Source organism: Orcinus orca, chromosome 4 (genome assembly GCF_937001465.1).
Source record: "Orcinus orca chromosome 4, mOrcOrc1.1, whole genome shotgun sequence".
Classification (NCBI taxonomy): domain Eukaryota; kingdom Metazoa; phylum Chordata; class Mammalia; order Artiodactyla; family Delphinidae; genus Orcinus; species Orcinus orca.
The window spans coordinates 68269882-68285413 of NC_064562.1; the positions used below are offsets into that span (position 1 = coordinate 68269882).

At 34.5% G+C, this 15532-nt stretch overlaps 1 protein-coding gene across 1 annotated transcript; it reads left to right on the plus strand.

Annotated features, from left to right (window-relative positions):
- The first annotated feature begins 393 nt into the window (after positions 1–393).
- SULT1B1 (sulfotransferase family 1B member 1) lies at positions 394–13716 on the plus strand. The gene is made up of 7 exons (XM_004268343.2): positions 394–664; positions 946–1074; positions 4701–4798; positions 6556–6682; positions 7319–7413; positions 9543–9723; positions 13509–13716. Exons 1-7 carry the CDS (start codon positions 517–519, stop codon positions 13619–13621), a joined length of 891 nt encoding a protein of 296 aa, XP_004268391.1. The 5' UTR covers positions 394–516; the 3' UTR covers positions 13622–13716.
- The last annotated feature ends 1816 nt before the right edge of the window (positions 13717–15532 follow it).

Here is a 15532-nt window from a genome sequence, read left to right on the forward strand (position 1 = left end):
AGGCACATCATAATTTAGTTGCTCAAAACCAGTGATAAAAAAAGAGGATCTTAGAAGCAGACAGAGAAAACAAATTCATTATACTCAGAAGAATCAAGGTGAGAAACACAACAGGTTTCCTGTGAGAAAAAATGAGGTACAACTGGAGTATAACAATGACTGACAGATTTATTTTGCTTTAGGTCCAGATATTTTTTAGCATATTTCTGTGAAGTGGGATTTTTAATTCAAAGTAAAATGTGCAGTTCTATTTCTTTCCAAAGCTTCCATTAAAGACCTTTGATCTGCTTGTCACTGAGCCAGCTGCTGCTCTTGCAGTCTACAGCTGTACACCCATAAAAATGCCCTTTGTATTTAGATCTCTTGTGCTCAGTGTGTTAAAGGCCAATTTTACTGTCAAGTTGCAGTGTCTTAATAACATTAGTTACTCAGTTTCTTATTTTTACCCTCTTTTTTCCTCCATGATTTGATTATTCTTAAGTATTCAATTAAGTATTTTTACAGTCTGGAACAAAGATGACTTCCCAAAAAGATGTCCTGAGAAAAAATCTGAAGATAGTCCATGGCTGTCCCATCACCTATGCTTTTGCAAACAACTGGGAAAAGATTGAACAGTTCCAAAGCAGGCCAGATGACATTGTGATAGCCACTTACCCCAAATCAGGTGAGTTTTGTGGCCTGACAAATGCACGTCTGACTTCAGCTTTTGTTCCCTGAAAATTAGCTTCTCTACAAAATCGCTAACATCCTAAATAAAATTAGTATTCCTAAAAGTCAGTCTAGCCATCTACTTTGAGGATATTAAAATGGACATTTGGGGCATAGAAAGAGAAACTCTGCAGAATTAATTTTCTAAGATAATATATTAAGGTGGCAGGCTTCCAACTGGGACGTTTTGCCCCCAGATTCAGGTGAAGGTAATAAAAATGTTGTCTTTTGCCACAGGTACCACTTGGGTTAGTGAAATTTTGGACATGGTTCTAAATGATGGAGATGTTGAAAACTCTAAGCGAGATGTTATAACTGTGAAAGTTCCAATGTTGGAAATGGCTCTTCCTGGACTGGGGACTTCAGGTAATTTTAAATCACCCAGAATTTATAATTTTGTAGTAGTATTTACATCACATATTAAACACTGTATTTGTGATGTCCATTCAAGGAAAATGGAGTATATTTGGTAACATAAAATGGAAGTTTTGCAAGCAGTACAATAAGCAAGGCATACAGAGACACTGTAGTTTAGTCCATTGCATGCACATCCAGGTATGCTAATCAAAGATAAAATAATTTTGTTATGGAAAACAACTAAAAATCTCATTGAAAAAAATACCATTTGTTATCTTTTACTGAATTTTGTTGTATAAAATTTGGCAGATTAGAACAGTAATTTCTTAATTTAGAATATTGCTGTAATTAAATAAATAAGAAGTACCAATGCCTCATAAAACATAAAATTTATTATTAATACAATTCATTTTTCATTGCACAAATATTTACTGAGTTCTTCTAAATAACTGCACTGTTCTATGGACTAGATAAAAAAATGATCAGTAGGGGCTTCCCTGGTGTCACAGTGGTTAAGAATCTGCCTGCCAATGCAGGGGACACGGGTTTGAGCCCTGGCCCGGGAAGATCCCACATGCCGCAGAGCAACTAAGCCTGTGCGCCACAACTACTGAGCCTGCACTCTAGAGCCTATGCTCTGCAACAACAGAAGCCACTGCAATGAGAAGCTCTCACACTGCAACGAAGAGTAGCCCCTGTTCATGGCAACTAGAGAAAGCCTGCACACAGCAACGGAAGACCCAATGCAGCCAATAAATAAATAAATAAATTAATTAATTAAATCTATTTTTAAAAAGTCAGCAAATTAGATATCCTATCTCCAAGGAGCTTACAATAACATTGTGACATTAAATAAGTAAAGAAACTAGCAATATACGAATATTGTTAGTCTAACATATCCAGAGAATAGGGCTCTACGAAAGGGAACATCAGCAAACTTTACTTTAGATTGGGTAGTTAGGGATATCGGCTCTGAATGGAGACCTAAAGCTTTGCACAGTGCTAGAGAAAGCATATTTCAGGAAGATGAAGCATTAGGTATGGGGGCCTAGATGCAGAAAAGACCTAGGTGTAGTCCAGGGACTAAAAAATCAACCACCACCACCACCAACAACAACAATGAGAGAACGGAAAAGTGAGAGGCAAAACAATTGGAGACGGGGCAGGGACAGATCATGCAGGGCTTGTAATTCTTAAGAAATACTCAGTGAGCTAAGAGAGAATCAGCAGAGTAGGGTATCATGTAAGCAATTGAGAAGGGTTCAAAAAGCGAGGGCTAGCTTTCAAATGCTGCTAGAAACCTGGGATAAAAAGACAGTATTATGGTGGTGAATGTCTATCAGTGTAAACATCAGAATTCAAATTATCTCCCCTACTGGAGCTAGTTACTTCCACAGGCAGAGAAGGACCAGCTGAGAGGGTATATGATTGATTCCCTCTGTGTGGTTGCCTGAAGTCAGAGAGCAAATGCTAAAGCTTGAAACTAAAGGATTATTCTGGGACAAGCAACCGATCGAGTGAGTTAAGACTCCAGAACCATAGAAAAGTATGAAATGAAAAAGTGATAGAATCAAAGTAATCAGGGACAGGGGAGCCAGAGATGACTGGTGAGAGACAGAGGTTGGGGATGGGACGTGAGGCTGTGTAGCATCACCAGAGAGTGAGTAGGTGAGATTCGGCAGGTAAAGGAGAGTAAACTGACACTCAGATTTCCTCTGCAACCTGAATGTGTATATTTGTGATGTCATCACATATTCCCAACATTCACATTTAAGTATGTAAAGGGTTCATTTAAAGGACCTCATGTGGCAAAACAATCACAAGACAGAAGAGGTTGAGCAATCTTTCAGTGAAGTTAAGAGATGGAAGAGGAAGAACAGATAGTGAAAACTTTATAAAAGAGACACATAAAATTTCAAGTCATGGACATTGAGGCAGAGTGAGTTGTGGAAGATTATGATTTCTCATTTCTATATGCTGGATAAAGTAGCTGCAGCTACCAGGTCAGTAGAAACATAAGGAATTAGCTGGTGGAATTTTACAGGTGTATAATTAATAGTTCCAGATAAAATCCAGGATACCCAATTAAATTTGAAAATCAGATAGATACTTCTTTTATTTAGTATATTTCAAATATTGCAGGGGAGATACTTACAGGTATCTGTTGTTTATGTGAAGTTCAAATTTAACTGGGATTCTTGCATATTTATTTCCTAAGTCTGTCAACGCTATCTGCATTGATATTAAGGGGTTCTTCTTGACACCACCATGTGCTATGAACTGTTCTCTACAGAATATTCACTGGTGAACATAACAAGCTACGCTTCTGCTCTTATGGACTCTCCATTCCAGTGCGCATTTGGGAATGAGGATGGGAAGAGGCATGGGAACTGACAATAAACAAATAAATAAACATAAACTGTGAGACAAAATATGTGCTGTATAGAACATTTAAAAAGGATGACTTATTTGCAACTGAGTGGCTTTTAAACATATGTAGTTAATTTTGTGAACAATTGAAGCATAGGATTGCTTTGAATGAGTGAGTCATACAATTTGGGGCAGGTGTGCCTTTGTATGCAAAATATGTGAAGATGATATATATAGGATTAACAGGTAATCTAGAGGTTAGACTGGGTGTAAGTAATATTGTGAAAAAATGTACAGGACTGTAAGATTGACTGGATGTGAAACCTGAAGGAGGAGACAAGAATAATTGAGATTTTAGGGACTGACGACTCTATATGGGATGACATCATTAACAGATAAATCTGGGAAGTGATAAAGGCCACTGAATCCATTAAAAAATCATAAATTAAGGGTAATCACAGCTCTTCCTGGTCTATGTCAGAAATTCTCTGAGTATGCCTTTACCCCAAAAGTGCCCTCAGACTGGCCAAGTCACTTATAGATTGATCTAGGCCCCTGGGATCTTCCTAGCTCTTCATGTAGAAAATAAATGGATACTTTCTGTCACAAGGAAGTTCATATAACCCTTAACCAAAGACTTAATTTGAAACTAAGTTCTATTACTTATTAGTTGTATGTCTTTAGAAATTTCAGCCAGTACCTAAAAATTGCACAAAAATTTCATTTTTTATATGCGTAATATATATATATATATATATATGACACATAAAGGAAATAATGAAAATGCAGGTACAACAGGTGTTGCTCTACAAAGATCTCATCTATACTACAATAGCTGCTGCATAACAATAGCCAATATGAGAATTACCAGTTATCAATATCTCTACATACAGGAAACATTTTTGTAATTACTTGTAATAATGCAAAGGCATGATAAAACTCCAAATTGCTAAGGTTGGTATTATTACTTGTCATTTGGGAGGTGGTTAAAATGAAGCCTAGAGACTCTGGGATACTTTCAGATATTTCATGATGAGTGATAAAGTTAGGATTTGAGCCCAAAGAGGCTAACTGCAGAACCCAAGCTCTTAACCATTAGAAAATATTGGCTCTTAGAATCCAGATAAATGATGCTTGAGATTGGTTCAAAATTTAGCAGCATTATATACTGGTCAAAAATATTTTGAAAAGTTGGTTAAGAAAATCCAGAAATGCAGGTTCCTTGGAGACTCTAGTATCTCCATAACCAAACTAAATTTCCCTAGGTATAGAGCAATTAGAGAAGAATCCATCACCCCGGCTTGTGAAGACACATCTACCAATTGATCTCATTCCTAAGTCTTTCTGGGAAAACAACTGCAAGGTATACTCTAAACCACAGTAAATTTTTTAATGTGACTTTTAACCCTTTTTCACTCACATAGTAAGTAAAGTAATTGCTCAAATGTTTTGTTTATCTGTTACCATGAGAAGTGAGCTACATTAAAAAACGTGTTTCGATTAAAAGAATACGTTTTAGCCTAAACGTACATGCTCAAGTTTTCCAAGGTTATGAAGCAACAAAATCCTTATCTCAGCACAATATTGCTACTATTATTTCCCAGCTGTCTTATATAGTTTGACCTTCCCTGAAAACTCAGCATAAGGATATCAATTCTTATTTAATAGTTTGGTAAAATTCTTCAGTGAGACATTTGAGCCTGGATATTTGCTTCGGGGAAACTTTTAAATTTAAAACTCATTTTTTTTCCAATAATTGTGAAGCTATTCAGATTATCTATCTGGCTTTTGCTAGTTTGTGATATGTGAGGAATTCTAAGTTGTTGAGTTTTGTAGTGAAATGTTAATAATATTCCCATCTTATTCTTTCTTTTAACAGACTTTATTTTACAGCAATTTTATCTATTTTTAAAGCAAATTTATTTTGACAGAAAATTGAGAGGAAGTTAAAGAGGTTTTCCATATATCCCTTGCTCCCACATATCCATAGACTCCCCATCATCAATATCTCTGACCTCTCACCAGAGCGATACATTTGTTACAATTGATGAACCTACATGGACACATCATTATCACCCAAAGTCCATAATTTACCGTAGGGTTCACTATTGGTGTTGTACATTCCATGGGTTTGGACAAATATATGATGACATGTATATACCATTATAGTACCATACAGTGCAGTTTCACTGCCCTATAAATCCTCTGTGCTCCACTGATTCATTTTCTCCCCTTAACCCTGGCAACCACTGATCTTCTTATTGCCTCCATAGTTTTGCCTTTTCCAGTATGTCATATTGTTAGAATCATACATACGTAGCCTTTTCAGATTGCATTCTTTCACTTAGTAATATGCCTTTAATATTCTTCCATGTCTTTTCATGGCTTGATAGCTCATTTCTTGTTAGTAATGAGTAATAGTCTATTGACTGGAGGTACCAGGGTTTATTTATCCAGTAACCTACTGAGGGACATTATGGTTGTTTCCAAATTTTGGCAATTATGAACAAAGCTGGTATAAACACTCATTTGCAGATTTTTGTGTGAACTTTATTTTTCAACTCCTTTGGGTAAATACCAAGTAATGCAATTTCTGGATCATATGGTAAAAGTATATTTTGTTTTGAAAGAAAAAAGTGTCTTATGAAGTAGCAGTACCATTTTGCACCCCCACCAGCAATGAATGAGATTTCCTGTTGTTCCACACCCTCACCAGGATTTAGTGTTGTCACTGTTCTAGATTTTGGCCATTCTAAAAAGTATGGAGATGTGTCTCATTGTTTTAATTTGCATTTCCCTGATGAAGTAAGATGTTTGGTATCTTTTCACACTCTTATTTTTCTTTTAATAGCTGCAAGATTTGTTGTGATATCCCCTGTTTTTTATTGATACTAGTAATTTGTGTCTTCTCTATTTATTTTGTCAGTCTTGTTAGACGTTTATCAATTTTCTTGATTTTTTTTTTAAAAGATCCAGCTTTTTGTTTCATTAATTTTCTTAATATTTTCCTGTTTTTAATTTCATGGATTTCAAACCTGTTGGTTTACATGCCTACTATATGTTACTTTTTTTCTTAAACAAAATATCATGTATTTGATTTTTTTCATCCTCTCCCTGCAGATGATTTATCTGGCTCGAAATGCCAAGGATGTTGCAGTCTCATTTTACCATTTTGACTTAATGAATAATTTACAACCTCTTCCGGGAACCTGGGGAGAATATCTAGAGAAATTCTTGACTGGAAATGGTACGATGGCCTTGGCTAAAAATTAATGTCATTTTTAAATTATTTTAAAAAATAATATTAACCATTACAAGTATGAATTTTCCTTTCAAAACACTTATTTTTCCAAATCAGTAACAAGTACATTCAAATACCATTTAAAAATTAAATCAAATACATCTAATATTTTACTATGACATTCAACATATAAACCTGGTATTAAACATTGGCTTAATGAAAATATTCTTGAATCTCTTTTCAGTTGCTAAAAACTCATTCTCAGTTCCTGCTCAGAATAGAAATTGTTTAACTTGCCCAAATCATTAGTTAAATCTGTTACAGATATATTTATAGTACTTAGGTAAATAATTGATTGAGTACTTCATAAAAGAATAGTTTTCTTCTGTGTGAGGCTAAGTATAATCTATTAGAGGTCAATGTATTTTCATTTGAAATGCTTCTTTTGTACTTAATATTTTTAAAATCTGATTATACATCCATAAATGGCTGATGGTATATAATTGTTTAAATTGGCTTTACAGTCTCAGTTCCCTTGAGTACTAAATTCCACAAAATGTTTGTACACTTTGACTTATTGGTCACAAACAAATCTTTGATTTGATGAATGCTTATGGAAGTAGACTGTTTCTCTGGTTTTAGTGGCCTTTGGCTCCTGGTTTAATCACGTTAAAAGCTGGTGGAAGAAAAAGGAAGAACACCCAATACTTTTCTTATTCTATGAAGATATGAAAGAGGTAAAATGGTAGAAATGCATTCTAGATAATTCTTTAGCTACATCCTGGGGTAAAAGGATTATTATATTTTTTCAACTTGGACTCTACGGAGTCCAAAATGACATGATTGCTTTGCCTATTTTCCTTGCCTACTTACCCAAATCTGGTTAAGGTCATTAATGACAATAACTGAAATCAGGGACATTTTTATCCTCATCCTTCTTAACCATTGTGTTTCTTTTGAGCACCTTTTCTTTTCGAACTTCTCTCCTACATTTAATTGGTTATCACACTGTCATGGTTTTCCTGTGAATCTCTATCACTTACTCATTTTTCTTTTTGAACTCTTTGCTATAGTTTGATGATCATGTCCAAGCCCACTGTTGCCAAAACTATTTATGTACTAATGACCCACCAAAAACTCCATTTTAACTTCTACCCTGAATTCAAACCCATGTTTTTATTAAAACAACCCTCAAATTTAACATGTTCAAAACTAAACTCGTCTTGCTTCTCTCTCTCCAACAGGTAATCCTTTTCCTTTATTCTCTCTTTTGGTTAATGATGTTTGGTTGTTCATTCAGAGTTCAAAGCTTGAAAGTAAATTGTCCTCACTGGCTTTCATGTAGCTGATATGGTTCCACTATATCCTGAACATCCCATTGTTTCACATGCTCTAACTATTATATCTTTCAAATGTGTCCTTCTCCTTTACATCAGCTCGGTGCTTTGTGACCACCTAGAGGGGTGGGATAGGGAGGGTGGGAAGGAGAAGCAAGAGGGAGGGGATATGGGGATATATGTATATGTATAGCTGATTCACTTTGTTATACAGCAGAAATTAACACACTATTGTAAAGCAATTATACTCCAATAAAGATATTAAAAAAAAAAAAGACAACAGGGCTTCCCTGGTGGTGCAGTGGTTGAGAGTCTGCCTACCGATTCAGGGGACGCAGGTTCGTGCCCCGGTCCGGGAAGATCCCACATGCCGCGGAGCGGCTGGGCCCGTGAGCCATTGCTGCTGAGCCTGCGCGTCCGGAGCCTGTGCTCCGCAACGGGAGAGGCCACAACAGTGAAAGGCCCGTGTACAGAAAAAAAAAAAAAAAGACAACAAACTGAGATTGCAAAAAAAAAAATACACATGCACATACATTCACCACACACACACACACACATACATAAACACACAGAGAATTAATAAGACATATTATTACATGCTGTTGCTTCCCTACTACATATCAGATACAGTCCAAATCCTTCAGCAGGACATCCAAGGATGTTCTCAATTTTACCCCAATTCGTCTTTCTTGATTCATAGCCTCTCCCACTCCTATAAACAACTCAGCTCTAACTGCAACCACTTTGCTTTTTTTCTCCCTTGAACACACTGTGAGAACCTATACCTCCAAGAATTTTAACTATTTTCTCTGCTGGGAATTCACTCTCCAACCACTCAGCAGACTGCATCTTGGTAAATTCTGACTCATCTTTCTAAACTCAGCTTAGATGTTACCCCCTCAAAATCTTTCTAGATATATCTATGTAGATTTTAACTTAGCTTCCTAAAAAGTTATAAATATTAAGTTTATGTCATTAGAATCTGAAAAAATGATTTATCTCTCAGATTTTTTTCTTCTTATTCTCAAAGACCAATGAATAATTTAGGTCTTGATATCTTTGCAACTTCATTGGAGTTTATTTTTAATAATTTACATCCAAGCAAGATTTGATCAGTATTTACACTTTAAAAAATACCTGAAGTTTTCCCTGAATTTATTATTTTTGTTTTTAAATATTATTATTAAGAATAAGAAAGCAATTTTGATGAAGAACAGAAAAATAATGGCAGAAGGAACAAAGATACTAGGTCCCTAAAACATTTACATTTCAAATCTGATCACAAATTGAGCTTAAAATCATTACTATAATCTTTTTCTCTAAATACTGTTAATATTTAGGCCAAGATTTATTCTTATTGTACTTTGAATGAAAACTAAAAATATAAGATTTAGAACAAACAAAATATTCCATTCTACTTTTACTAAACATAAATTGTTGATTTTTCTCATTTTTATGATTTTTTTCACATTATGTTAATGAGTTATTGTGTACCATTTTCTAGCATATGTCTCTTTACCCACTGATAGAATCCAAAGAAAGAAATCAAGAAGATTGTTAGATTTCTTGAGAAGAACCTGAATGATGAGATCTTGGATAAGATCATCCATCATACCTCCTTTGAAATGATGAAGGACAACCCTCTGGTGAATTATACACATCTACCAAGTACAGTGATGGATCACAGTAAATCCTCTTTTATGCGCAAAGGTTAATATTTTGCTGAGTTTAATTTTCCTTTTTGCTTTCTTATGAATTACTCTGAAGTGAGGATTAGCTTTGTAATCTCTATCAAGTTACTTAGCCAATTTTGGCATCAATTTCTTCATCTGTAAAATAAGGACACTAAAAATACCTATCACAAAAGTTGCTGAATTAGATTAGAAATTATTAAAGGAAATAATGCATGTAAACATGTTATTAAAATATCTTGAGTACTTGATACATATTTCTCCTTCTATTTACTACCCTGCTAAAAGGGAGTGGTTTTGTCAATTCTGATGTGAGTCATTCCAAATTTTTTATTACTAAATCTTAAATCTTTGTTTAAATTGTCATAGGCCTCCTTCTCCTCCCCAGTAATAAACTAATGTCACTCAACACAGTACCATCTTCTTTAAAGACCCCTTATCATTTAGAAAGCAGTGGTCATTTTGTTAAGAAGGATTCACCAAGAGTAATAACATTTTTTTACCATATGGGAAGTTTTTCCTCCCTAAAAATACTGTCTGAATTATAGGAAAACATGGAATCTAAAATTAACTTAAGAAAATGACAATAGAGAAATATGACATTCACTGTCAAAATACAGCTCTATTTCCATTAAGGCAAATACTGTATATAATGGTTTATTGTATATGGCTTGTGTCAAAAATGTGTTATTAATGATAAAAATAATGCATTTAACAGATTATTAACTAAAATTTGAGAAGTTATCCACCTAGTCTTGCCACCTTTCTTTTCAATGTCCTTTACTGGATTGGAGAGAAAAAGATAAAATTTCAGCTGGTGTGCCGGGAAGTAAACATAACCCTAGGAATATATTGTGCATATGAACATGTGGATCAAAACCCTCAATTTTGAAAGAGTTATATGATTACAGATATTTCTAACACAGTTTTCTCTGTACCTTAGTGTAGTCCTATACTAAAAACACTAAATTATGTTTTTCTTTTAATTTTCAAAAACACTGCACTTAAAAAATAATCTGTGGTATAAGAGGGCAAGGCAAATTTTTCATTGTAAATGGTGCATTACAAGTTTGAACAAATAAGACTGATAAATGCACAACACACATATAACACACACACATGTTTTTCTTGTGGAAGAAACAGAGACAAAAAACATCTTTAATTAAACAAGGCAAATTTTCATTATGCCAGACCATTGAATGTAACTTCCAGGAGAGTTTTATCCCCAGTCATATGAAAATTGATATGATCCAATGATATCTCATTAGGGTATAAAGATAGATGAGATAAGCTCAGTATGTGGATTCCATGCTTTCACCAACTTCAAAGGAAAAGGGTATATGAGAGAGATAATCTTTACATCCCCTCTGGGAGTAGTGAAGAACATAACCTTTGTGGTGAGATTGCTCTGGGATTTATCGAGGCTATGCCACTCACTGAACCTTTGACTTTGCATATATTAATAAATCTGCCACAGTTTCGGTTACATCACTGACAAAATGAAGAAAGGAATAACACCTATAGCACAAGTTTTGGGGGAGGATTTTGGGAAAAGATATATAAGCATTTACTATATTTTTTCTGACCAAAAATGATATACACAAAAGTAGCAAGTCATGTTAGTCTAATATGTTCTAATCTAATAGTTCAAGATTCATCTATTCATTTATTCATTCATGCATTCAATAACACTTAAAGAATACCCTTTATTCATTAGTTAATATTTATGAAAAGCTCTTCATGAACACCTATATGCAGCTCATATTCTCTAGAATATAAATGACATGTACATCTACCTCAAGAAGCTCATAATATAATACAAGAGGCATGCATGTAATGAATATTGAAAAGGGCTCAAAAGTGAAGAATGGACAAAGGGCCAAGCATAGTTTGGTCTTCAGTCTTGAAGGAGTCCACGCTGGATAAATCAAGGTCAAAATTTAGTCACACAATAGTAACGATGTTAGGGAGAGGATAGATAATGTCCAATGTTTATGCCTATGTCCCAAACAGCAACAAAACAGAAAACCTTGAGATTTGGCAAGAATTTATTTTATCAAAAAAATTTTTATACTTCCCTCACTCTTGTGAAGCAAATGTGTTTGTGTATATAGTATTTATACTCAAAATAGAAGATTATTAGACTACTTTATATATGACTCTTTATTGTTTAAATATGCACTTTCTCTTTTCAGTGACATCTTTAGAGGTGTACTATCCCAGATATGCACTACCCTCACATACATTCCAAAGAACTATTATCATTTGGTGAAAACAGAATAAAGTAAAAAACCAGGGAAACAACCTTGTCTATGGGGATATTTTTCATTAAAAGGGTTTTAAATCTTCATGAAGCAATCATGGGTTAATAAGGCTTGAAATTCAACACTATTATATTTAATATTAAATAAATTGGCAAAATTAATGTTTTCCTCCAAACCCATTAGCAGTACATTAAAAATTTATTAATTTTCCAAATATATATTTTTAAGCATCCAGTATAAAAGATTAAATGTAAATTTATATCCCAACAGTTTCACCTTTGTAAAAATGGTTCAGGGATTTTATGTGTTTGATTTTAATGCTATTCTTCTCCTCTAAAATTAAAATAAGATATGTCTAGTGAATTCAGGAAACACAAATATCATCCAAATATCATAACATCCTCATTTATTATTTTTGTGAAATGATACTTATCAGCTTTCTGTTTCATGGTTTGACTGTGCTCTTGACCAGGTCTTTGTACAGTTTCCAAAAGTAACTCATGAAATAGAATACTCCCTGACCATTGATCCAGTGGCCAGTGGTAACCCCATGACCTAGGACAATTAGAAACACTAAAAGAATCTCTTTTAGGAAACTATTGTACAGCCCATAAATTTAGACAAGAAAATTAATCTTTCTTATGTATTTTTAAAAGCCAGACTCTGCACCTTCGTTTTGATAAAGGAGGCAAGAATATATAATGGAGAAAAGACAGCCTCTTCAATAAGAGGTGCTGGAAAAACTGGACAGCTACATGTAAAAGAATGAAATTAGAACACTTCCTAACACCATACACAAAATAAACTCAAAATGGATTAAAGACCTAAATGTAAGGCCACACACTATAAAACTCTTAGAGGAAAACATAGGCAGAACACTCTATGACATAAATCACAGCAAGATCCTTTTTGACCCACCTACTAGAGAAATAGAAATAAAAACAAAAATAAACAAATGGGACTTAATGAAACTTCAAAGCTTTTGCACAGCAAAGGAAACCATAACCAAGATGAAAAGACAACCCTCAGAATGGGAGAAAATATTTGCAAACAAAGCAACTGACAGAGGATTAATCTCCAAAATTTACAAGCAGCTCAATATCAAAAAAACAAACAACCCAATCCAAAAATGGGCAGAAGACCTAAATAGACATTTCTCCAAAGAAGATATACATATTTCCAACAAACACATGAAAGGATGCTCAACATCACTAATCATTAGAGAAATGCAAATCAAAACTACAATGAGGTATCACCTCACACCAGTCAGAATGGCCATCATCAAAAAATCTACAAACAATAAATTCTGGAGATGAGGTGGAGAAAAGGGAACCCTCTTGTACTTGGTGGGAATGTAAATTGATATAGCCACTATGGAGAACAGTATGGAGATTCCTTAAAAAACTAAAAATAGAACTACCATACGACCCAGCAATCCCACTACTGAGATTACAAATCTTTTCTTTTGGTATACATTAGCTTTTCCTTCATAATGAAAACATTTTATTCATTCATATGTTTTCTTATTTGTAATTTTTAGGGATTACAGGTGACTGGAAGAATTACTTCACTGTCGCCCAAAATGAGAAATTTGATGCCATTTATAAGAAGGAAATGTCTGAAACTGAACTTCATTTCCGCACAGAGATTTAAAGAGCCTAAACTGAAAATTTGAAGAGAGAAGTCTGACCTGCAGTGTGTTGAAACAGGGACAGTTATGACTTGATTTGGGCAATTGAATGGTTTTATAAAGGGGAAAAAATGTGCTTTTAAAACTTTGATTTTTCAGTGTTGTTAATCAAGTCCCCACTCACCAAGCTTCCAAATTCCCTAAGATTAGGACAAACTGTTACCTTTTTGTACACTATTCCTGCCTTTTCCTAGAGTAGTACTGACAAGAAAGAAAGTTTCCTACTCAATCTCCATATATTGTGGTTTAAAATGAAGTTCTACTCCCTACTAACCTAGCCCAAGAAATGCTGCTTTAACAGTCACACTATGTTTCCTAGCTCTGCCCCAATTTCCCTTTCCTAAAAACTTGACCCTGGACGTTCTCTTCCATTGCTGTCTTCTGGGTTTCATGTTGTTCCCTGAGTCATAGCTCATCTTGTAATGCCTCTCTTGGAATTATATGGTTCATGTCCTAGATAGTATGGTTCAGATTTTGGAAATGTTATTTCCATATCTGATTTCTGTTTATTCAAATTTCTAATTTCTGAGTATGTAATTTTTGAGTCTCTAAAGGTGAAAGATCATCATTAGTCTCCCTAAGGCTCTCCCCTGGGAACAGGAGCTCTGGTCTGAGAGTCTGGGTCAAGGGCTGGAACCTGTTTCCTATGGAGAGTCCTTCCAAAATTCAACAGCTTCTTCTGAATTCCTGAGAATTTCTTATTGCCATGATACGTTTACCATTTGGCAACTTTGGTTTCTTCATCTTGTGTCTGAACAGATGTGTATCCCTTAATACCACTTTCAATACCCCACATATAATCACATCTACTGCTAAAACTTTCCCAATCTGGTGCCTACAAGAGACTCTCTAGGCTGAATCTCCACCTACACCCTCCAGACCCAATGTCCCTTCTACCTACTTTTCCACACTTAGGTCTATCTGCTGGTCTCTTTGATAGATGTTTCTTTGAAACATAAGTCTTTAAGTAAATGTTCATATGTTTTAAGGTAAATTTTACAGGAAATGTCTCATTTAAAGAGATACATTAGCATTCTTTTATTTTTAATTGAAGCATAGTTGATTAACAATATTATATTAGCTTCAGGTGTACAATATAGTGAGTCAATTTTTTATAAACTGTACTACAAAGTTATTACAAAATAAAGATTATATTTCTCTGTGCTGTACAATATATCCTCGTTGCTTATTTATTTTACACATAGTAGTTTGCATAGTTTAATCACATACCACTATTTTGCCCCTCCCTACTTCCCTCTTCCACTAATTTGTTCTCTACATCTCTGAATCTGTTTCTGTTATGTTATATTTGTTTGTTTTATTTTTTAGATTCCACTCATAAGAGATAAGGTAGAGTATGTCTTTCTCTGTCCAACTCATTTCACTAAGCATAATACCCTCTAAGTATATTTACATTATTGCAAATGTCAGAATTTCATTCTGCCTATGACTCAGTAATATTCTGTGTGCATATTTATCCATTCATCATCTTCTTTATACATTCATCAGTTGATGGATACTTAGGTTGCATCCATATCTCATCTATTGTAAATAATGCTGCTATGGACATTGGAGTGAATGCATCTTTCAGATTAGTGTTTTTGTTTTCTTTATATTTATACCCAGCAGTGGAATTGCTGGATCATACGGTCATTATATCTTTAGTTTTTTGAGGAACCTCCATAATGTTTTCCATAGTGCCTGTGCCAATTTATTTTCCCACCAACAGTGTACTAGGGTTCCCTTTTCTCCACATCCGTGCCAAAACTTGTTATTTCTTGTCTTTTAAATAACAGCCTTTCTGACAAGTGTGAGATAATGTCTTCTTGTGGTTTTGATTTGTGTCTCTCTGATAATTAGCAATGCTGAGCATT

Coding starts and splice junctions, on each gene's coding strand:
- SULT1B1 (XM_004268343.2), top strand. CDS start 517: ATGACTTCCCAAAAAGATGTCCTGAGAAAAAATCTGAAGATAGTCCAT. Junction 1,075..4,700: donor TCCTGGACTGGGGACTTCAG/GTAATTTTAAAT, acceptor AAATTTCCCTAG/GTATAGAGCAATTAGAGAAG. Junction 4,799..6,555: donor TCTGGGAAAACAACTGCAAG/GTATACTCTAAA, acceptor CTCTCCCTGCAG/ATGATTTATCTGGCTCGAAA.